Consider the following 25,379-nt stretch of genomic DNA (forward strand, 5'->3'; position numbering starts at 1 on the left):
ATGCAATTTGTAAATAAATAAATAATTACATTTATACAAAAATACCAGAGAGAAGCATTTTAAATCTGACTTGCCTAAAAAAAAGAAAGAATTAAACAGTTTTCCAAAACATTTTTTTTATTATACCGTTGCAAGAAAAAGCTACATAAACAACAAAAAACATCAGTTGACCTGAATATTGATGACGTGATTGTAATTCTCAGACTTTTTTGTCACATGGGTAGTCTCGTGCAGATCTTCTCAATCCCGTTCGGTAAGGGCCATGAGGTGGGTGTCGATCTCCGACTCGGACAAAATTCTGAAAAACAGAAATATACATAAATGGACATCAGAAATGTACTCAATCATTTAACAAAACAAATGACAACAGAAAGTTACATGACCTAGTGTTTTGGAACACAGACTACTGTTGAAAAGTTTGGGGTTTGGAAGATTTTTTTCAAAATGTTTTTGAAGGAAGTATCTTATGATCACTAATTTTAAAATGGTATTTCTGTGATTTCAAAGCTGTATTTTCAGCATCCATTACTCCAGTCTTCAGTGTCACATGATCATTGAGAAATCATTTAAATATGCTGATTTAGTACTTATAAAACATTCCTCATTATTATCAATGTTGAAAACCTTTGTGCTGCTTAATATTTTTTCTTATTAATAAAAAGATTAATAACAGCATTTATTTAAAATGCAAATATTTGACAACATTATAAATACCTTTACTGTCACTTATGATCAATTTAATTTGCCCTTGCTTATAAATTTCCAAAAGTTGAACCTCTACTGTAGATGGTACGTAAGTGCCAAGCTAGTAGTATTAGTAACTGTGTGTGCCTAGTGGGGATTTTTTTCCGTTTATAAAGAATGGTTTGGTGGTTGACATACAGCAGGACATATGTAAATGCTATGTAGTGATATGAAAATATTACATCCTGTTCTATTTGAAACATACAAACACACCTGAACTTGGGCTCTTCTGTGGTAACAACCCCGATCTCCAGCTCTGAAGGCTTGAAGTCGATGGCCAGAACGGTAGACAGGCAACTTATTGCAGTCTGTGTAGATGAAAAGTGCACACAAAAGAACTCAATGTAGGAGGATACAACCACAACTAAGGGTATTCATTCCATTTGGGGTGAATGTATCATACCTCTACTGTTTGGTCAAAGGTCCAATCCCACTTCTTCTTCACTTTTTTCTCCAGGAAGCTGGTGGCTTCTGTTTGTTTCACCCCTGCAGCAGTGGCCTTGAAGCCGCAGTAGTAACCTGCAGGATCGCATTTATAGACCTGCGGCCCCAGCTCCTCATCCACGCCAACCACAATCATACCTGACAGATTAGAACAATGCACAATATTGACAAGCATGCCTTTACATTGATGCCACATACACATATAACAATAACATCCCTTACTATGGAATTCTGATATGTACAGAATGATCTACTACTATGTCTTTTCTTATTGGTAATGCAGTATTATAATGTGTGCATCATTTTTGCATGCCTAAAATACATGGATTTCATACAAAATGTCCACATACACAACTGGAGAACACAATGTAATGTTTTAGACCTGATATTAGATATGAACAACAACTAGCCTCAGGAAACACATCTTATTATTATAAATCCTAAAAACAGTTGTGCTGCTTAATATTTTTTGTGGAAACCATGTTATCTTTTTTAGAAATCTTTGATGAATAGAAAGATCAAAGAATACTTATTTGAAAGAAATCTTTTGTAATATTCTTAATGTCTTTACTGTCACTTTTGATCAATTGAATGCATTCTTGCTGAATGAAATGACAAATTAAAAAAACATTTGCACGGTAGTGTATGTAGATAGTCTAAAAGTACTAGCCTAGTACTTTTTACAGTTAGTTTTTACAGTTTACCGAGTATGGTTTGGTGGTTTACACACAGTACATATGCAAATACATGTACGTAAATGCCATGTAATGTTATGCAAATGTTATATCACACAGTGCAAGGTGTTGGACTCGATATTACATACTATCTATTTATAGGCTCATTATTCATTGGGCTATTAAAACCTTATGTGTTTGGAAGATTATCTCTCTGAGGTCTCATGATAACATTTGAACAATACTACACTTTAAATATTTACTGTTGCATAACCAGATTGTTTCACAAGCTACAGTATTTACAGTATTGCATAATATGTAGTTAATGAATTGAAACAGCTGACTTGAGCTGAATATTTAAATTTTATTTATGCATTTTTCAAGCTTGACCCTGTTACTGAACTAACCTGAATCAGCGCTGAACTAAATTGAGCTAAAACAATGTTTGTCATCTGAAGAGCTGAATCAAATTCATTCACCTTTGCAATATTACCATTCACTTAACTAAACTGAATTAACAGAGAACTAACTTTAAACTGAATATTACAACCCGAATTCCGGAAAAGTTGGAACGTTTTTTAAATTTGAATAAAATGAAAACTAAAAGACTTTCAAATCACATGAGCCAATATTTTATTCACAATACAACACAGATAACATAGCAAATGTTTAAACTGAGAAAGTTTACAATTTTTTGCACAAAATGAGCTCATTTCAATTTTGATTTCTGCTACAGGTCTCAAAATAGTTGGGACGGGGCATGTTTACCATGGTGTAGCATCTCCTTTTCTTTTCAAAACAGTTTGAAGACGTCTGGGCATTGAGGCTATGAGTTGCTGGAGTTTTGCTGTTGGAATTTGGTCCCATTCTTGCCTTATATAGATTTCCAGCTGCTGAAGAGTTCGTGGTCGTCTTTGACGTATTTTTCGTTTAATGATGCGCCAAATGTTCTCTATAGGTGAAAGATCTGGACTGCAGGCAGGCCAGGTTAGCACCCGGACTCTTCTACGACGAAGCCATGCTGTTGTTATAGCTGCAGTATGTGGTTTTGCATTGTCCTGCTGAAATAAACTAGGCCTTCCCTGAAATAGACGTTGTTTGGAGGGAAGCATATGTTGCTCTTAAACCTTTATATACCTTTCAGCATTCACAGAGCCTTCCAAAACATGCAAGCTGCCCATACCGTATGCACTTATGCACCCCCATACCATCAGAGATGCTGGCTTTTGAACTGAACGCTGATAACATGCTGGAAGGTCTCCCTCCTCTTTAGCCCGGAGGACACGGCGTCCGTGATTTCCAACAAGAATGTCAAATTTGGACTCGCCTGACCATAAAACACTATTCCACTTTGAAATAGTCCATTTTAAATGAGCCTTGGCCCACAGGACACGACGGCGCTTCTGGACCATTTTCACATATGGCTTCCTTTTTGCATGATAGAGCTTTAGTTGGCATCTGCTGATGGCACGGCGGATTGTGTTTACCGACAGTGATTTCTGAAAGTATTCCTGGGCCCATTTAGTAATGTCATTGACACAATCATGCCGATGAGTGATGCAGTGTCGTCTGAGAGCCCGAAGACCACGGGCATCCAATAAAGGTCTCCGGCCTTTTCCCTTACGCACAGAGATTTCTCCAGTTTCTCTGAATCTTTTGATGATGTTATGCACTGTAGATGATGAGATTTGCAAAGCCTTTGCAATTTGACGTTGAGGAACATTGTTTTTAAAGTTTTCCACAATTTTTTTACGCAGTCTTTCACAGATTGGAGAGCCTCTGCCCATCTTTACTTCTGAGAGACTCTGCTTCTCTAAGACAAAGCTTTTATAGCTAATCATGTTACAGACCTGATATCAATTAACTTAATTAATCACTAGATGTTCTCCCAGCTGAATCTTTTCAAAACTGCTTGCTTTTTTAGCCATTTGTTGCCCCCGTGCCAAGTTTTTTGAGACCTGTAGCAGGCATTAAATTTTAAATGAGCTAATTAAGTGGATAAAAGTGTAAAATTTCTCAGTTTAAACATTTGCTACGTTATCTATGTTCTATTGTGAATAAAATATTGGCTCATGTGATTTGAAATTCCTTAAGTTTTCATTTTATTAAAATTTAAAAAACGTCCCAACTTTTCCGGAATTCGGGTTGTAATACTAGTTGTAGAACTGCTTATGAAATACATTCAGTTCAGCTATAATTCATAAACTTTGAAGCTGCTTTAAAACTAAAATGAATCAACACTGAACTATATTCAGCTGAAACTTCTGTACAGCTGGTTTTTAGCTGAATCAAATTCATTCATAGTTGATGAACTTTGGAAAATGAACAGTCATTAACTGACCTGAATCAACATTGACTCGCTGAATATTGATACTACTTATAGCTAAATTAAAATAAAAATAAAAATTGATTAACTCTGCCACCTTGATACTGTTATTTACCAAAACTGAGATAAATTATAACTCTTTTCTTCTGTGTAGCTGCGATGAGCTGAAATTGAATTCATTCTTTTGATGACACTTTCAAGTTATTTTTCCTGTTTATTTCTGTGTAGCTGTACAATGTGTACAAATAAATGTGACTTGATTCCATTGGTACCATCCTGAATCAGACTGTATACTTACAGCAGCCCAGTGGCCTCATCTCTGCGTTCTGTGTGTACACCTGTGAGATGTCTGCAATGCGCTTGCACAGCATGTCTACTGGGATCTCATAACCGTATTTATACTTCCAGTTAGCAGCTTCGTATCGCGCCCTCTGCACCTGTGACCTGCTGTCAGCTTCACAGAGAAACATAATACATCACATGTGGTGTAAAATAATCCAAAGATTTACATTTCACCACGCAAAAGAGCCGAATGAGATATTCTAAAATTCACTTAAGCTGAACATTTGCTGAGATGAGTTTACCTGTCATGCCAGACATCACACAGCCAATGTTTTCTGTTATTCTGAATAAATGAGTGACAGTGGACTCATCGAGAAGCTTATCCTGGGTATTATAAAGAGACAAACTTAATAAGAGCATGCAGAGACATTGCTCATACAACTGCCATCAAGCCACCGAAACATTTTTCCATAGGTGATATGGAACAGGTTGCAGTTAAATTGAAATCAAACTGAGTTTATATTAAACAGCAAAAACAAACTTACTGGGACTTTCTTTTGAGTAATAACAACTGCACAGTCATTCCCTCGAACAGCTACTGATGTAAGACCTCCCTGATTAATGGCCTTGAATGCATATTCTGTGGAAAATAAAATGAACATGTTAACTATGATCATAAATTGTTCAAAAGAAAATGCAAAAATTGTAAGCTACTCAAATTTGATATATATATATATATATATATATATATATATATATATATATATATACACACACACACAGTACAGACCAAAAGTTTGGACACACCTTCTCATTCAAAGAGTTTTCTTTATTTTCATGACTATGAAAATTGTAGAGTCACACTGAAGGCATCAAGGGCTATTTGACCAAGAAGGAGAGTGATGGGGTGCTGCGCCAGATGACCTGGCCTCCACAGTCACCGGACCTGAACCCAATCGAGATGGTTTATGGGTGAGCTGGACCGCAGACAGAAGGCAAAAGGGCCAACAAGTGCTAAGCATCTCTCGGGGAACTCCTTCAAGACTGTTGGAAGACCATTTCAGGTGACTACCTCTTGAAGCTCATCAAGAGAATGCCAAGAGTGTGCAAAGCAGTAATCAAAGCAAAAGGTGGCTACTTTGAAGAACCTAGAATATGACATATTTTCAGTTGTTTCACACTTTTTTGTTATGTATATAATTCCACATGTGTTAATTCATAGTTTTGATGCCTTCAGTGTGAATCTACAATTTTCATAGTCATGAAAATAAAGAAAACTCTTTGAATGAGAAGGTGTGTCGAAACTTTTGGTCTGTACTGTATGTATCTATATATATATATATATATATATATATATATATATATATATATATATATATACACACACACGAGTTGCTCAAGTGAAACGTGAACAAAACTGAATAAAACTCTGCATGCATAATATTAATAATTATAAACATGAAACCCAAACCGCATTTATCATGTTATAAACAATGAATTCAGATGGATCTGTCGTGTAACCTTAAACTGAAAATTACGAGAACAAATGAATCAGTCAAAACGCTAACTAATTTTATCAAAATATTCCGCTCGTGCTTTTTTGCATCTGTTTTAATCAAATTAATGTTTAATGCTGCCATAAACACATAAGTCTGAGCAAGAAATCCTTGCTGCATAATGATCCTGGTGCAAAATGACTGGGCATTTATTCTTTCGGTTTAATAAAGACACACTTTCATCGATACGCACCGACTTGATAGAGCCTCCCCTCAGGAGAAAAGATGGTGATGTGTCGATCAAACCCCGCGCTCGAGCCTCGGGACATAATGCGAGAGATTTACTGTTTAATATTGAAGTTTGTAAACAGATCTAGCCACAGCTCTGCTGTACACAGGAAATGATAACACCGGCTCAAGCATTCATATCCGGGTGAGACGGCATAACGCGTCGCAATCAAATGGTTAAACGGACCAAGAAGTTACCAAGAACAGTTTTATTTGGGATATAGTTTATGTTTGTATAATACGAACATGTTCATTGCATTGTGTTTTAGTATGTAGTGTAAAAATGTATTGTGTAATAGTAATACACAATGCATATATTTCATTGTATAAGTAATTCATTCTAATTCTAATTATTTACATAGAAAATTAGTGTTAATTAACTGAATAAATTTAAGTATTTGACGCAAGGTAAAAATGTCTAAATCCAAATGTTGCTCCTCAATGAAGTAGTTAATTTCTGTCAAAACAAGCATTTGTGCTATGATCTTTGGTCCAAAGAAGAAACTCCCAATTTGTGCTGCTACCTAGCAATAATTCATGTAAACACTTTACATAATGGGAATGTTCTTTATGAGTGTTTGATGTGGGCAAGGTAAACAGGTGTTTTGGAATTCAAGTGTTGTACATATTTTGTTGTTTCCACGACTAGAATAAGTAAAGAGCACCAAATATATGTTTTATTAATATTTATAATTTGCCTAATGAAAAACGCCTTAAAACGCAGAGATGTATATAAAAATACAAACACATTTTATTTATATTTTATATTCTGAAAATATACAAACACATTTATATGTGTGTGTGTGTGTGTTTATATATAAAAGCATTAGAGGAAACACAATTGGACATTTTATTGGGCATTGTTTAATATTTCTCAGCAATTACACGAGTAGTAACTCCAGCCTCAATGTTCCTGAGTGAGGCAGAGCCATTTCTGAGGAACTTCATATGTGGCTCTATCTCCTCTATTCTCATCATAAGGAATGTGCCAGGAGCTGCCAGACCTCTGAATGATGGTGTCATAAGCTGAGATCCTCTAGAACACAGAGCAAAGCCAACGGTCATCCTCTTAATCCTGATTATAGAAGATCTCTCCATTCATACACCTACCTGAAATCGAACTCTGTTTCCTGGGACGTAATGACTGATCACCAACTGATGGCCACGTTGCCACTTGAAGAAGAGGCGTCTGGTTGCAATGTCTGGCAAGCAGGCTTTGTGATCTCTCATCAGATCACGACTAAGAAAGTTACAGTGAACGCCAGAGTGCAAAGCAGCATACAGCAGGAACGGGTCATCCTCAGATCTGTGGCAGCCATCCAAGAAAATCAGAGTACTCTATCAAAAATACCTTTCATACTTGGTGAATGAAATCATTATGGGTTTATATTGACTTGCGCAGAGAGGGGAAGGGATTGGTACATGCGTTACTATACACATTACAAAACTGTTACAAAACACACACACATACACAACTGTTCATATGTTAGGATTTTTTTCTTTATGTTTCTGAAATAAGTCTCTTATGCTCACCAAGATACAATAAAAATACAGTAAAAGCAACAGTGTGAAACTTTACAATTTATAAGAATTGTTTTCAGTTTGAAGGTAATTGATTTTATTTTAATTTATTCCTTCAGAAATCATTCTAATATGCTGAATTGGTGTTCAGTTATTATAAATTGTTATTTGTGCTCAATTATTAATTGTGGAAACCTTATTTAAGGATTCTCTGATGAATGCAAAGTTCAAAAGAACAGCATTTGTTTAAAATAGAAATATTTTGTATCATTATAAATGTCTTTACGGTCACTTTTGATCAATGCATCCATACTAAACAAAAGTATTTATTTATTTATTTTCTTTTAATTCTTTCTTACTCAAAACATTTGATTGGTAGTATATCATGATTTCCACAAAATATTAAGCAGCAAAAAAAAATTCAAAAATGTATTATACATGTGTCCTAAGCAGCAAATTTGAATGATTTCTGAAGCATCATGTGACACAGAAGACTGGAGTAATGATGATGAAAAGTCAGCTTTGTCATTACAGGAATAAATAATATTTTAAAATATATTCAAACAGAAAACAGTTCTTTTATTTTTCAATAATATTAACAGTATTTTTATCAAAGAAAAGCAGCATTAGTGACCATAAGCGAGTTCTTTAAAAAAAACATATTCCCTTAATTATTCCAGACCTCTGTCCAGTAGCTAACAAATGCAAAATTGATAGAGTGGGATCTTAGTGTGTTGCTTAACTTATATTATGATACTCCAATTAGCATAAAAGTCAGAAATATTTTCCAGATTAAACTATTTTCATCAATACCAATCTTGCATGAATTGTTTCAGTGAACTGGCCACAATGCATTATGGGAATGTTGTCTCCATAAAGCGCCTAATTTTACCATAAAAGACAGTATAATCAAGTCACCAATGTTTTAGAACAACCTTCGTGTTTTAATGGGGATCCTGTGATCCCTTAAAATGCAGCCTATGTAAGCAGCTCACTAGGTTTTGGAAAAGCTTGTGCATTACATGATTGAGGAAAGTGGGGTCATACTTACATGTTCTCGGTGAAGAAGCAGTGGGCTTTCTGCTTGATCTTGTTCATGTTTTGTCTGTCCCAATTCCGGGAAGGTTGTAGCATGTGCTTCCTGCCAAGGACCAGGATGTTCAGTCCCTGCTGTTCCAGCTCCGACACAACTGCCAGCAACTGTGGAGATAATTCACACTCTCGGTGACCTTTTTACCATTTCTGTTTAGATATTAGACATGAATGAGGTCATTCATGATTTCTTTAATGAATGAGAGACCTCAGTTCATTCAGATGGTTCTCTATGAAATGAGCTGCAACTCATGACTTTTTTGGAGGAATTTCCCTTGGCATTACAGATGAATTTGGGACCTTTAGCAGGTCAGCTGTAGGGAAATTATTCTTGCTCACATTGTTTTAACCTACTTCTGTACCACCCACTTACGCACAAAACAGGAGGGGGAGTTTCCTGATTACACAGGAAGTTGTTTTTCCGATACCCCCCATACAAAGTACAGGCATTAAAGGTTACAACTGCTTGCTAAAAATATCCAAGGGTCTTTGTATGTAGATTTTCATATTTAACACTGCAGTGCATACTTGCATGAACTATTCATAAGACAGGTCTAATTATTTTTAATATATATATTTTTTCTTAATTTTACTTCCAGCAGTAACAAAAGTCTAGCACCAGGAAGTTGTGGCTAATTAACGTTTCATTTTTAGATGGATTTGTTTTATTTTTATATTGACAATATGTAAATGAGTAGACAATCTAGAAGTCGTGCAAATAAATTATAATTACATTTTAAGTCATTATATTTTTTAATATTACATATTACATGAAATAATATAAAATTATTAAAATAAAAAATACAATAATATAATGAAATACTATTTTTTAAAGATTACTTTTCCAGCTAATCTAGCAAAACATTCATTTTGAACCAGTTGGTTAGAAAACAATGCAATTATAATGAAAGGTTAAATCTGAAAAATAGTTAAACTGTATATTTATATATTTTAGTTGCAATAACAGTATATATACATTGCACATACAAAAAAAATCAGTTGTAAAAATAAATGCTCTCTCTCTATACATACATATATATATATATATATGTATGTATGTGTGTGTACATATGCATGCATAACACCATTGCATAAACCAGCTGCATTGTAATAACTTTCTAAAAATATTCCTCACGAAAATTTAGATAACTGTAATGATATCTACAGTTTGTATATGCAAAGTGAGTCCCAATGAATTCCAGTTTCTCTTGTATCCTTTCTTTTGCTATTTCAGACATGAGGAAGTGCTAAATGTGGAATTGTAGGTGTGATCATTTTCTGCTAATTCATGATAAGGAAGTGGACGGTGAGCCACAGATGGGCTGTTCCACTCTGGAAAGCACCGTACACACATACAGTACAGTAGCACACTGTTTTACAATCCACCCTTGACCTCTGTTTATAGTCACCTTTACTTTAGAATTTCTAGAGTAATAACAGATGCACTTCCTTCCAGCATGTTAGTCTTGTAAATTTACAATCACTTTCTTGCATACAGCCTGTAAACAAATCATATAGGCCTACTTTGGCCACAGATTCACTTCATTTCCTTTTCACACCCTGCTCAAACTGTGTGCAGAAAAATCCGGTTAATTCTAGCATGTCAATGAATGCGCCAGTTAGCGTGGACGTAGGGTAAATGTTACCACCAAAAATAAACTTGACCACAAAAGGCACATGTCAGACTTAAAATACAGGGTTAGTCATAGCAAAATGAATGTAAAATCCCCTGCCTCCGTGTACAATTGCTATGGGGAGCGTCCGTGTTAATAATGTGTGACTGTGTGACGTTCAAATGGAAGCCATTGATGAGTGGGCAGAAAGCAAAAGGATCTGGTCGAAGGCGAAGGGACTTTGTTACATCAGAATTTGTAGCTTAATGTCAAGTGAACAAGTGTTATCATATCTGTTGAAGCAAGACACTACAGGAATAAAAATAAATATATAAATAATGCACTGGTCTATTCTTTTATTTTGGGCTATTTTGCTTCCTTTATTTGTCCTCTTTCAGTTTAGTGGAAAGAAAATGTGTTAAATACACATTTAAGTGTTAATTTTATTACACTTTCATTACAATTACAATACTGTATTGTGTTTAAAGGCCGTTTCTTTAAATGAGTTTCTTCTCATGCACCAAGCCAAAAATCTCCACTTCTGTAACACTTATTTACAGCAAACATACTCGTTTTATTCCTATCAACAGTATATTTTTAAGGATTTTACAGAGGAAATAGTTTGTGTGTCATGAGTTCTAATATACATTTTATTTCTTAAAAACAGGGTGATTTTTATTCTAGTTGTTGACAAGGCCCTGAATAAAAAATAAAAAAAGTTACTTCAAATTATCATCACACAATTCAGATTTTTTTTTCTCAGAATTGCGTAATACAAACTTGCAATTCTAACTTTTTTTCTCAGAATTGAGAGATCGCAATTGCGTGTTATAAAGTCAGAATTGTGAGATATAAAATCACAATTCTGACTTTTCTCAGAACTGCGATTTTATATCTTGCTATTTTGACTTTTTTTTCCTCAGAATTGCGAGTTTGAATTATGCAACACGGTATTAAAATGTAAACTCGCAATTGCGCAAAAAAGTTAGAATTGTGAGATAAAATCTTGCAATTACCTTTTCTATTTTTAAAATCACTGGTGGAAAGAGGCTTCCATCATTTTCTGATTTACAAAATTATAAAAATAGATATCCAAAATTCCCTCTGTAAAAAATACAATATGTCAACAAAATGACACAAAGAGTTTGAAAAAGTTTCAAGAAGCTTGTAATACAAAGCCACTGTCTTAATGTACTGTGATTACATAACTGGGGAAATAAGGGGATTTATGCTCTTAAAGATTAAGGTTTTCAAATGGTTCTTTTGGAGAACCTTCCCATTGCACAAAATTCTCTTTGTAGTCTATAAAGTTTATTTAGGCTATAAAATGTTAGTTAAAATTTTTACTCTCTTTACATGTGGTATCTTGCCTTAAAGGGATAGTTCATCCAAAAATGAAAACTCAGTCATTATCTATTCAAAAGAAGATATTTTGAACAATTTTGGTAACCAAAGAGTTTCTGATATCCACTGAGTAAATGAAGACAGAATGAGTTGTCTCTTTAATGTTGCTCAATGGTCCTAGGCCATTGAAAGTCACTGGTTGTCGGTTAATGGATGGTGGGTGTGGGTACTAATCTAAAAATATTAGCCTATTTGTTGGCAAAAAATCCCTTAGGTATTATTATAATGGAGCATAACCAATTTTAAAGCCACTTCTGTCTGGGACTGACACTACCTTGTAGGAGGGAGGGTGTGTAACACATTCTGTTTAACATTACATGGACACTGAATTTCCCTAATTTTTAATATGAGTAACTGTGGGTTTCATGGGTTTTGTTAAACTGTTTTTGGGGTCTTTCGGGTTGGAAACTATGAGAAATTGGCACTGTTCTCTAAACCTGTTCTGCTGCATTAAAACCATGCTTAGCATTGCTCCCTAGTGGAACATATGGCACTTACTTCTGGTTTTATGTGTTTTTCTTTTTAATTCTGACAAGTTGAACACTATATCATTAAGGTAAACAAACATATTTTTGGCTGCTTTAAAGCTTTAAATCAGAGTAGGTTGACTGTCTAGACAAATAAGTGATTTAAAAGGTCACAGACAAACCAGCCCTGTCTTGGAACGTCCAATCAGTGAAGTTACCATCACTTACCGTCTCAGAGTGGGTGGCTTTGGGTGTTGTGTTAGCCACATTAAGACCGTCAATGACAATATCAAAGGGTGGTCTCTGCTTCACGAAACTCTTAAAGCTTTTAAGCTCCTGTACAGAACACAAACAAGTGTGTTATTCTCAAATGGTGATACAGTTATTATATTGTCAAATGGGTGCTATATATATTGGGTTATAGACCATATGCATTTTTGTAAAAATGACAATTTTGCAGTGCAATGTAGATATATATAGTCAAACATTGCAGTATTTCCATGGTGTTCTGATGCTAAAACTAGTCAGAGATTAAAACTCCATGCAAAAAAAACAACAACATAAGGCAGCGAAGACGTGCACTCAAGTAACCGTCCTTCAGTTTTTTTTCAACTAAAGGAACAGACGGTTACCTGGATGTATGGGGGTTTTCTATGTAAATTTCCTCACTTTGGTGCTTGTGCAGCACATTGCACAAGAGAAAAGCAACCAGTGTTGCACAAGACAGGAAGGACAGCTGAAAACATTAGTTAGTTCTTAGAATGGACAGAATTAATATCAAACCAGTGTTGTTACAGTTAACTACAACTATTAAAAAACATTCAAATATCTGAAATACAACAAATATTAGATGACAGACTTACACTTAAAGTGCCCCTATAATATGGTTAATGAAAGGTTAATATTTTGGTTTTGGGAGTCCCCAGCTGCAGGCTTACATGAATGCAAGGTCAAAAAATTTCATTGTCTTTTAATGTGCATTTATTTTTACCTTACTTTCTCAAAGACTTCCAAATGATTCGCTCAATGATTCCGTTTTTCCAAACCCCTCCTTTGCATGACGCTAATCTGCAGCGATTGGTCCGATTGGTCTCATTTTTAATTCATATTGCCTATACTGTAATGCCTGATAAACAGTGTTGGGGAAAGTTACTTTTAAAAGTAATGCATTACAATATTGCTTTACTCCATAAAAAAGTAACTAATTTTGCTATTTGGTAAATAAACGCATTATGGAAAATAATGCGTTACGGTACTTTTGCATTTCTTTTTAAATCTGGACAGGGCTTGCTCGTTTGTTTTTAAAATAAAAATAAGTTTTTGGCAAATATAAAAGCCTTTTCACACCAAAAGTGAAATGAATATGCCTCAGGCTGAAGAGAAAATTACATTTAAATTTATGTACAGTAGAATGCAGAAGAAGAAATTTCAACTACAAATGTTTGTCATGTTTCTCTAATTTTTTATTATTAGTATGGTTCAACTGGATCATCCAAGATCAGAAGCAAAGACATTGGTTTACAGAATGGGATTAAATCCATAAAATATATTTGTGTTGTTTAACATTTAATTATTGCAGGTTTGTGTCATATTCTGAGTTGCATTGTTTTTTAGTAATTTTGAGGAATATTGAATCTGTGTGTAGTGAGATGAACTAACGCATATTCATATTTATTTTAGAACTACAGTAACAGATTTCTCTCAACATGGGGACAGGAGAGATGTCAATCAATAAATTGGAAAAGAAAAAAAGTAACTTGCGTTACTTATTTGAAAAAGAAACTTTATATATTCTCTTGTAAATTAAAAAGTAATGCATTACTTTACTAGTTACTTGAAAAAAGTAATCTGATTACATAACTCACGTTACTTGTAATGCGTTACCCCCAACAATGCTGATAAATCACTTGTGACAAAGTCCTTTTAGGCAAGCCATGCCACTCGGCCGCCATCTTGGCAAAGCCTCCGGGCAGCTATTTGAGACTAACAAGACCAGGCTCCTATCTAAATGAATGGGCAGAGAGTCAGAACTGCACTTCCACTGGTCACCGGGACATAAAAACTGCATGTATAGAAACAGCAGTAAAATATGAATGCCTTTTTCCCCACAGCTTATACTTTTACTACGCATGCGCAAGGGTTCCTCAACTGTGCGCATCACTGGAACCAGACGATAGGCATAAATGTTTCCCGGCTTGACTGTTAAAAGCAGACGATTGGCTTTCCAGTGGGAGGGGCGGGACATGTGCATACAACCGCCATCTTTGCTGTTATGGGTTTTCCTTATATAGTTGCATTCAGGATTGTGGAAGTGGCACGTCTCTTATAAATCTTATAAATCTAATAAATTAATTTTAAAAATGACTCTTTTCAATGATTCAGTCAACTCTTTCTTTAGAGAGACAATAACTTTATACACAGTGCACTTTCAGATTAAAAAATTGCAGGATGTTTTCATTCACTTAGAGCTGTGTTACACTGCATGAAAGGTAATAAAAAAAAAATCAATAATAGGGGCACGTTAAATGATTATTAGAAATGCTGTGTGGGGAAAAACAAATGTAAGCACATTCAATAACATTTAAACAAGTAAATTTGAGTTGCAGTAATTAATATCAGTTTTAAAATGAATAAGATAGAAGAAAATATAAAATTAAAAACGAATAAAAATTAAAAGCACAAAAATTACTCTAAAAAAGTATAAGAATAAAGATTTATTCAAAATATTAATAAATGTCATAATAGTATATAAAAAATATTATATATATATATATATATATATATATATATATATATATATATATATATATATATTAAAATACTATCAAAGCAAGCAAAGGAGGATAACATTCATTAAATTAGGATTTTAGCTTCCTGGAACAGCTGAGGAAACAATCTTTATTTTTGCATTTCCGTTCGGTGATGCTAGTACACAGAAATTACACATTTTACCTTTAAACAAGATTATTGTTTTTAAAAACATCACGAGGCCCGGCGGGTGACTTTTACAGCAAACAGATGTGTCCTTGTAAGTGATCCTGGCTGAAACTTTACATATCTGATTAAGTAAAGAGCTGAGATATGTGCAGACAAGAATGTACAGGAAGTATAAGAGCAAAACATTCAACAGAGAGATAAAGCAGTGTCTTCACAGATAGTCCGACAAGTACTGGCCAAGAACTGAACATACTACGTTCTTTTTGGCAAAGCATTGTATAAAAACAACTTTTGTTGAACAATGTTTGACTTTTCCTATCTGTCTTAAGGGATATTTAAGCATTCATTACTGGCATACAAAGGAGCTTCAAACAGAACTTGACCACACCTGGCTCAACTTCAAAAACGTGATCAGGTTGTGTTTCGCTGAATAACACAAGAGCATATATGGGCCCCTTGAATAGCAGGGCCAAAAAAAAAGCTAGAACTTCCTCCTTCTTTGTTGTTGTTTAAGAAGAGGTTGAAATACCTCCCGAATTGTCCTTGGGACAACATATAAACAAAACAAGGGAATTTCCAGCTGGATTGGGGCCATGTCACTCCCTCACCTGTCTGTCCTCGAGCCTCAGCAGCAAACGGCTGTTGATTCATTAACTTTAGCTTCATAGCAAAGTGTGATAGCAAAGTCATGCACACTCATGCCTAGAGTTCATCAGTGTCAAAGTACACAAATACTGAGTTAATATACATTTACTCTGATGAAATATTACATAAGTAATAGTACTAACCAGACATTAATTTAGTTCAAAAAAATTTTTTTTGTAGATGCATACATATAATCCACAATTAAGCAAGCAATAATGTTAATAATGCTGCATATTAATTTATTTAATCAGCTGAGTGAATTTAAGTGAATTCTTAACTTAAGATTTGCTCTGATAGAATCACTGAATCAGCTGGCAACTCACTGAAATAAAATAAGTTTAAGTACTAAAATTTCTTAAATTATAACAAAGATAAATAGTAGCTAGTTGATTTCACAAATAATTGCAAAAATGTCAAGTAACACTAAATTGAACATCAAATTGTGAGGTAAAAAAACTGAAATAGCATTTAAAACGTATTAGTAATTGTGTTTTAAGGAATAATTTGCAGTGTATAAATAACTCTTAAATAACACTGAATCAGATTCATCGAATTCACAAATGAATCATTCTGTGGAATCTGTAAACCAGTTCAACAGGCACATTGATTCATCTCAAATCACATGTCGTTTTCATTTTCCTAACGAACAATAGTACATTTCTTCTGAAATGTAGAAGACGGAAAAATAATTATTCATTGAAATGCAGTCAAGCTGAGTTTCCAAAATGACCATTCTCCAATAGATTAAAGATATTTGTAAATGAAGTTTCGTAATAGAGGAAAAAATATCTGTATCACTGTTCTGAGCAAACTGCAAACTGTGCAAGTTCTTCCTCAAAGCTGAGGAAACAACAATGTGGTCAAGTCCAACAGCTAATACACAAGCTTCTGTTTAATACACACAGAGCGATGTTTGTCAAAACCACAGGTATTCCTGGACTGCCAGGTGGCTGGAAACCAGTGCTTTCAGTTCTGCCTGAAGCGTGAGAATTCTTTCTTCTAAAATTCCAATTTCCGCTGCTCCAAAGCACTAATATGCAAAAACAGAAGATTGCAACCCACGTGTGAAAACAAGACACCAAAAACAAATAAGTGCAACTACTTTGCATTCTAAAAATCCTGTTAAGTGTGTGTTAAGTAGCTAGTGTGTGAGAGGATGCATGACTGGAGGAGGGGTGAGCGCCACAGACAGAGAGGGGGAAGGGGAGCTGGATATTTGGGGAATTCCTTTTTGGTTTTGGTGGGGGTTAGCAGTTGGAGATCAGTTGTTCAACTCTTAAAAAATCCTGCAGCATTGCGTAGTTAGTAATTTCAGCACTTTGATGAATTTAATCCAAACCTGCATTTTCACCTGGTTTTAACTATGTGCAATGCAATGAGATGTTGAACACAAATATCTAGCATTGTAAGTGTGTTTTATTGTGTTTTGGTTTCGCTCCGCATCGTCTCGTGGCCATAGAAAGGTTATATTGAATGGGAATAGAAACACAGGGGATTCCCTGATGGTGTCGAGAGGTCACGTGCATATGGTACCAGCTCGTCCTGCAGAACTCTGGGTGTGTGTCGGGAATACGCAAATAAATTTAATCCAGATTTCATAGTGATCACAATCTAATTTTTTTGGGGGGGGAATACACAATAGCCCATGACAATTAAAACATGCACCTTCAGCTTCGAGTGATTATTAACACAATGTACACTTGCATGATTTAGCTTGAATCATTTCAAACAAATGAACAGCATTTCATAAATCCTCAGAAGTACCTGTTCTGTTTTGTTCAAAGCACGCATGAAATTCCAATAAAATTAAAGGCAGCCACACACAAAATTGCCAAGAGAACAAAGAAATTAGATGAATTAGAGTACATGTAACCCACACCGTGCCCCACGGCAGACATTAATGAAAAGGCATCTGCATGTCCTGTACTTTTCCTCATTATAAGCTTGGTGCTTTTGAAACGGGAAAAACAGGCTCCCCCAAGCTCACACTTGACCTGAAAAACTGCAGGCCACTGAATGTAAGGAAACTAAAAAAGGGCCTTTTTAGCAAATGGTTGATATGCTTATCTGATATTATACTTACTTGCTGATTTCTGAACCTATTAATAACCATATAGTGCATTAACAGAACACATTGACCACATTTAAAATCCACTGACAATTAAAAATGTAAAGGTTTAGATTTTTTTTTTACACCAATGATTTATATTTAACACAAACATTGAATATTTGTACTGAAAAATTTTTTTTTTTACTCTAAATACAGTACCATCCAAATGTTTATAGTCAGTAATTTTTTTTTTTTTTGAAAAATGTATTTATTTATTTTTACTCCGCAATTATGCACAAAATTAATAAAGAATGGCAGTCCATTTCAAATAAATGCTGTTCTTTTGAACTTTGTATTCATCAAAGCAAATCAGGATATTAGAATGATTTCAGAAGTGAAAATTCATCTTTGGAATAAACTACTTTCAAAATATAATAAAAAATAAATAAATAAATATTATATATATATATATATATATATATATATATATATATATATATATATATATATATATATATATATATATATATATATATATATATATATTTTATAATAATTAAATTTCATTTTTCTCTTGTTTAAAAGCACAAATATTCCATGCAATCTCACAGTTACTATTAGGTCATGTCAAATAAATATGCAATATTTTAAAGGTTTATTAATTTGTCACACAGTAGGACACAGTTCACGTCAACCACTCAAAAGCACCAAATTGTTTTCCCTTTAAAGGCAAAATGATTGTCTAGGGGTTTTTAAATGCTTCTGCAGAGTTTTGACTGGGGGTGTTTTAACTGTCTTGCACTGGTTTCACTTCATAAGGCGGTGCTGCAGCGATGGCGGGGGGCTGGAGTCCATGCAGCGCTGCAGACATGCAGGCAGGGACTTTCCAGGGTCACTCATGTGAGAGGCTTTTGAGGGCTGAAATGTGAAAGCCCATTGTGTTGCATTTAACAACAGCAAAAAGCACATAGGCAGTACACATGTCTCAGCATCAATAATGTGCACGACCAAATTAGATTTATGGCTATGGCTATACTGAGTATTTTGTTTTTCAAGATGTACTTTATAAAAATGTCACTTTCTGAGACATTGCTTGGAAATTGAATGCGTTTCCTAACCGTGAGAATGGTGTTTGCAAACAAACACGACTGTTCTCTCTGGGGAATGGAATTTCAGAGGAGTTGCACGCCTTGTGACCTTGTGTCTTCGGTTGGACTGCATTCATGGGCTTTCTAAACGGGGACCGGACAGACACATGAAGGAACATGTGTTGGAAAGCCCCTGCATCATATCTAAATGTGGAACTAGACAGGATCACATGCTTATGACATCTATAGACCCCAAGGCCTGAAAAAAGCAGCCCACCGGACAACACCATCATCTAATTCAGGGGCAGACTCCATTTAAGACGGAGCTCAAAACTGCATGGAACATCTTCTAATTCGGGACGGTTACCAAACTTGTCTGTCCTGAAGTTGCAGCCTATTTGGTGCAACACAGAAAATAGCTTTAGTATTTAGTCCGTCTCTATATTGTTTTATTATTTTTAAGGAGAACATGATCTAAAAGCATTTGAAGATTAGGTAATATACAACGTGTAACATGTATATAACATGTTTAATCAGTCATGTAGAAATGTGAATACAGGTTGTATAGGACGCTTTCGCCATCTAGTGGAGTGAAACAGAACTACATAATAAAACCTTTACTAAACTAAACTTCAAACTTCAAAAGGTAAATTTCATAAAACGCACCCAGGTCACAGTTCACCAGAAATTCAAAAAGATAAAACATATTTTGCATAAAGATTCAAGTTTTAAGACCTTTAAGATTATTTAGAACATGTATATTATTATGCTAATACATTCTTCTAACAGATGAATAATACATTTATATTTATTAAAACATATTATACAATTGTTTAACAATACAAATAATATATTGTATTAGTATAGTATCTATTAATATTTTTAATTGCCTTTTATTTTTATATTTCCCGTTATCATTGTCATTTTAGTTCAAGATTTAGTCATTCTATTATGTGCTTTTAAAATTGCTGTTCTTTTAAAAAAATATTTCTATTTAGCTATAATTTATTTTTATTTCAGCTTTAGTTTTAGACATTTAAGCACTTAAATTTATATTTTTCGTATAGTATTTATATTACATTTCCAGCTTCATTAACAGAGAAAATGACTATTATAAGTTTTAGTGTAGTTTTAACTAAATACTGATATAACAACACTGGTTTAATGTTCCGATCTATCTATCTATCTATCTATCTATCTATCTATCTATCAACTAATGATAATGTTGGAACAGACCTCTGGGGTGGTTTTCTTGAAGACGTCACTTCCTTCTATCACTTTCTTCATCACTTTGTCCTTCAGCTCAGCATACTCTTCCTCAGTCAGCTGAATGGATTCAAGTGATGCCTTACAATTTTTGCACTCTCCACTAAAGCACAAGATATTTCCACACCAAATAATCAGTTAATAATAGTTTACTGTATATTGACAATATTTTTTACCTGAAACTGAAAACTGAAATTAGTACCTGGGGGCTACGTATGAGAACTTCCCACTCCATTTCTGATCCGGGAAACTGTTCAGATGGAGAAAATAAAACAGTTAAATCAATGTTTAGATGATATACATATATATTATATATATTTTACCTCTCAAACCAAGCTTTGATAGTTTGAATCAGCGGCTCCTCTGGGTAGATCTGATTATCTCTCATATATGAGAGAACAGAAAAGAGCTTGTCCTCCTGTCCTCGCTGGGTGATGCCGCTCTGAAACAGACACTGCCAGGTGTCCTGATTAGGGACAAGACCCAGTTCCAGGAGCTCATCGTACAGCATCCAGCTCGTCTCAGTGTCACTATGAAGCGCCGCCCCCGCGATGGCATCACTATAGTTACGAGTAGATGGCAGGAGGGCCTTCTTCATCCCCTCCAACACCACAAGCGCCTCCCTCCAGCGTTCAGTTTGACCGAAACCTTTAATAAACAGGGACGAAGCTCCCGTGTCGAGAGTTTTAAAGCAAGTTTTCATGATGTCATAAGTGTCAAACACCTCCAAGTGGTGGCCACCCGTGACACACAGCGTGAGATATCTCAAAAGGAGTTCATAGGTAAGGGTGCCCTTGTCCTGAACCACGTAGACCAAGAGAGATTTGGCAATGTTGATGTCTGCATTAGCGGCCAGCAGTCCTTCCATCATTTGCATCTCGAAGCGTTCAGGTTTGGAGGAACTCTCTTTGAACTTTGCCCATTCGGATGCGGTCAGCGGATGATCAGGAAGGGCAACTTTTACAGATCCTCTTCCTCTCGTGGGTGTATTATTTGACAGCTCTTCTGTATCCGCCCCAGCTCTCTTTTTCATATATTCAGCAGTTCTTCTAGCCGTTCCAGCAGTGAATACTGAATTGGGGAATGCAGGTCTCGTTCTGGGAGTGAACCCTTTTTCTTTGGAAACCCGGCTGTGTGCTTGTTTGTCTCCTTTTGTGCAGTAATATTGTGTGTGTGGATTTATGATAAACCTGACAGCATGCACAATGTTTTGTTGTGGTAAACAAGCCAAAGCAGGCCTGAAATACAAGGGGTTGACAACCCATGATGTGCAGAGATGCTTTATGCAAGTCCTTGATTTTGACACAACTAGAGATCCCATTTCTCTAGCAGTCTACTTGCTACTTTAAAGGTGCTTTATGTAATAAAATATATTTAATAGCTAATTCTTTGCGAATTAAGGTTCGTTTTACAGTTCAACCCAAATACAATAATACACACTAACTTTAAAGAGTTATATTTAATAGTATTTATATCTACAATTACTAGATATAAATAACAATTTTGTCAATACAATCACCGGTAATTTAAACAAGAACATCTGACTTACAAGATCTGGTCAAAAGTTCGTGAATTCTAACCAGAAGGCAAGTGCATGCAGTGCGAGCAGCCATCTCTTCCGTAGTCGCTCTTTAATTACGTCACTCGTGCGCCTTTAGGTCAGAGATGTAAACAGTTAATCAATCACCTGGGCTAGTCAAACATACTACAATTGCTCAATAGTTAGTCTATATTTTTTTAGTTTTAAATATATTATGATTAAATAAAGTTAATAATGGCAAACAATTAATAAAACCGCACAGTGGGAAGATTTACAGCGCAAAAGAATAGCCTCTGCGAAACAAGGTAAAATGATGACTGTTAGCTAACTTACTCAGTCATTATAGTGATTTTTAACAAGATCAAGGAGCTATTGTTTTAAATAAAATAAAATGTGTATATTTGTGTTTAAATCAACTGGTATAATAACGCTAGATAGCATTAAAAGTCGCTTAAAAAATACAATGTTTTTACTATAGTAACGTTAACTTACCTGTGGTTAACATTACATTTAGTGGAAATGTTGTGGATTTAGACTATACTAAATATTTTGTATTAGGAGACTAAGAGATTAGGGATTAGGTACCCATCGTGTGTAACATTCGTTCCTGTAATACAAAATCTTATGAAAAATTAATATGATTGAGCTGTAATTTATAGAAGTACTTCTGAAGGGTATATTAATAATAATATATTATATTATTTTTTAATTGTAATATTGTAATAAATGATTACTTGGCTAATATGATTTCCATGTAAAATCGTTGTAAAACATTTGAAGCATTAGTATTTTATCTAATATATAACGACCGCAAATAATGGAGACATGAAAAGTACTGCATAAAGTAGGAATGGTAATGAGGAGCCATCCATGGTTTTGCTAATGATTACTATAATTTACTATGGATATGAAAATACGGAGGTCTGAACAGTGTGAATAATCATAATGTGTGGAAAATCTTTCTTTGTATTGAGAAACTGGCCGAACAGAGGAGGAGAGGAAAGCAGAGGAAACTGAATTGTTCACAAAGTATTATAGCGAATGAAAAGGAGGCAAAAAAAGAGAAGATGACTCATTTAAACACATCCCATGATTCTACTACTGGGTGAGCTGAAAACAATCTTAAAATGATTTGATACAAATTAAAGATACATTTCAGTTATCACTGTCACATTATCCTTCAGAAATCATTTTAATATGCTGATTTGCTGCTCGAGAAACATTTCTTATCATCACTTTTGAAAACAGTTGTGCTGCTTAATATTTTTTGGAAACTTTTTTTAGGATTCTGTGATGAATGGAAAGTTAAAATGAACAGCTTTTTTAAAAATGCCTTTACTGTCACTTTTGATCACTTTAATGCATCCTTGCTTAACAGAAGTACAAACCTGATTCCAAAAAAGTTGGGACACTGTTCAAATTGTGAGTAAAAAGGGAATGGAATAATTTACAAATCTCATAAACATATATTTTATTTACAGTGGAATATAGATAACATATCAAATGTTGAAAGTGAGACATTTTGAAATGTCATGCAAAATATTGGCTCATTTTGGATTTCATGAGGGCTACACATTCCAAAAAAGTTGGGACAGGTAGCAATAAGAGGCCAGTAAAGTTAAATGTACATATAAGGAACAGCTGGTGGACCAATTTGCAACTTATTAGGTCAATTGGCAACATGATTGGGTATAAAAAGAGCCTCTCAAAGTGGCAGTGTCTCTCAGAGGTCAAGATGGGCAGAGGATCACCAGTTCCCCCAATGCTGCGGCGAAAAATAGTGGAGCAATATCAGAAAGGAGTTTCTCAGAGAAAAATTGCAAAGAGTTTGAAGTTATCATCATCTACAGTGAAATTTAAAATGGACTGTGGCAAAGTGGAAAACTGTTCTGTGGTCAGACGAATCAAAATTTGAAGTTTTTTTTTGGAAAACTGGGACGCCATTTCATCTGGACTAAAGAGGATACCATGGAAAACCTTTTTTGAATCACTTACCCTGTATAATTGGTGCAGCACTTCATTTCCAGTAATCCTGTCTGATCCAGAGCGCATGCATAAATATCAATGATGTGTCCATTGGCAGCAGCACGGTTGGCCAAGGCTTCATAGTGCTACAAGGGAATAAAGTACTATTTTAAATGTGTACAGAAACACCAGTTAAACTTTAAACAGAATAGGAATAGCTCAGATAGAAACGCATGGCATTATCAAAGCAAAGGTCATAGGTTTGATTCCTAGGGAAAGTAAGATCTGATAAAACGTCTACCTTGAATGCACTTGGCTAAATGTGTGGTCAAATGCATAAATATAGATGTAAGGATGGTATGAGGTTGCATGAGTGCGTGTGGCATGGGCAGCTTACACATCTGGAAAGGCACCATCAATGCTGAAAGGTATATCCAAGTTCTAGAACAACATATGATCCCATCCAGACGTCGTCTCTTTCAGGGAAGACCTTGCATTTTCCAACATGACAATGCCAGACCACATACTGCATCAATTACAACATCATGGCTGCGTAGAAGAAGGATCAGGGTACTGAAATGGCCAGCCTGCAGTCCAGATCTTTCACCCATAGAAAACATTTGGCGCATCATAAAGAGGAAGATGCGACAAAGAAGACCTAAGACAGTTGAGCAACTAGAAGCCTGTATTAAGCAAGAATGGGACAACATTCCTATTCCTAAACTTGAGCAACTTGTCTCCTCAGTCCCCAGACGTTTGCAAACTGTACCACACAGTGGTAAACATGGCCTTGTCCCAACTTTTTTGAGATGTGTTGATGCCATGAAATTTCAAATCCCTTAAAATGATACATTTTCTCAGTTTAAACTTTTGATATGTCATCTATGTTGTATTATGAATAAAATATTGAAATTTGAAACTTCCACATCATTGCATTTTGTTTTTATTCACAATTTGTACAGTGTCCCAACTTTTTTGGAATCGGGTTTGTATTAGTTTCTTTAAAAATGATCCCAAACTTTTGAACACTGGAGTACGTATTGCCTTTTTAACCTTAACACTCCTATATTATATATCAGCTTCCTGCAGAAGATGAAGTCTTGCTGCAGAAGCTCAGCGAAGAATCAAGGGCAGTGTTTCTCCAGAGGAAAAGCCGGGAACTACTGGACAATGAAGAGTTGCAGGTAAGAGAGCATTTTATTTGGCTGGTCTCCCAAACTAAACATCATCTGCTTTAGTTATGTTATTAAATGTTTTTTTTTTCCTACAGAACCTTTGATTTCTTCTCGATAGCATCTAGTGCTGCCCACGAGTGGTGACGAGGCCATGACCAGTTATAAGAGTTTCCTAAAGGTTGGAGAAAAAGCAGGTGCCAAATGCAAGTGCGTGCATCATAGAAAAGTGTATCAATGATTGTCACTCGAAACCATGACAGGCTGATAACTGTAAGTCACTGTGATTCGTAGGTGGACAGTGCATGACTCATGACTCACTGAGATGTTCGTTTCACAATCATTACACCCCATCAGGCTTTTCT

General features: G+C 35.1%; 2 protein-coding genes across 3 annotated transcripts; both read right to left on the bottom strand.

Annotated features, from left to right (window-relative positions):
* Positions 1 to 99: 99 nt before the first annotated feature.
* On the bottom strand, positions 100 to 6,379 carry psma6a (proteasome 20S subunit alpha 6a). The gene is made up of 7 exons (XM_059520000.1): positions 6,220 to 6,379; positions 5,016 to 5,110; positions 4,773 to 4,854; positions 4,487 to 4,642; positions 1,148 to 1,326; positions 958 to 1,052; positions 100 to 298 (listed from the first exon to the last, which is right to left on the bottom strand). The coding sequence occupies exons 1-7, from the start codon at positions 6,293 to 6,295 to the stop codon at positions 241 to 243; spliced, it is 741 nt and encodes a 246-aa protein (XP_059375983.1). The 5' UTR covers positions 6,296 to 6,379; the 3' UTR covers positions 100 to 240.
* Positions 6,380 to 7,120: 741 nt separating this feature from the next.
* Positions 7,121 to 21,829, bottom strand: prorp (protein only RNase P catalytic subunit). 2 transcript variants are annotated; one of them, XM_059520009.1, is made up of 7 exons: positions 20,661 to 21,829; positions 20,540 to 20,587; positions 20,308 to 20,440; positions 12,580 to 12,687; positions 8,827 to 8,975; positions 7,365 to 7,560; positions 7,121 to 7,290 (listed from the first exon to the last, which is right to left on the bottom strand). In XM_059520009.1, exons 1-7 carry the CDS (start codon positions 21,656 to 21,658, stop codon positions 7,159 to 7,161), a joined length of 1,764 nt encoding a protein of 587 aa, XP_059375992.1. In that variant the 5' UTR covers positions 21,659 to 21,829; the 3' UTR covers positions 7,121 to 7,158. The 2 variants fall into 2 exon arrangements, with proteins under 2 accessions (XP_059375992.1, XP_059375993.1); XM_059520010.1 differs by lacking the exon at positions 12,580 to 12,687.
* Between the last annotated feature and the right edge of the window lie 3,550 nt (positions 21,830 to 25,379).

Source organism: Carassius carassius, chromosome 32 (assembly GCF_963082965.1).
Source record: "Carassius carassius chromosome 32, fCarCar2.1, whole genome shotgun sequence".
Lineage (NCBI taxonomy): Eukaryota > Metazoa > Chordata > Actinopteri > Cypriniformes > Cyprinidae > Carassius > Carassius carassius.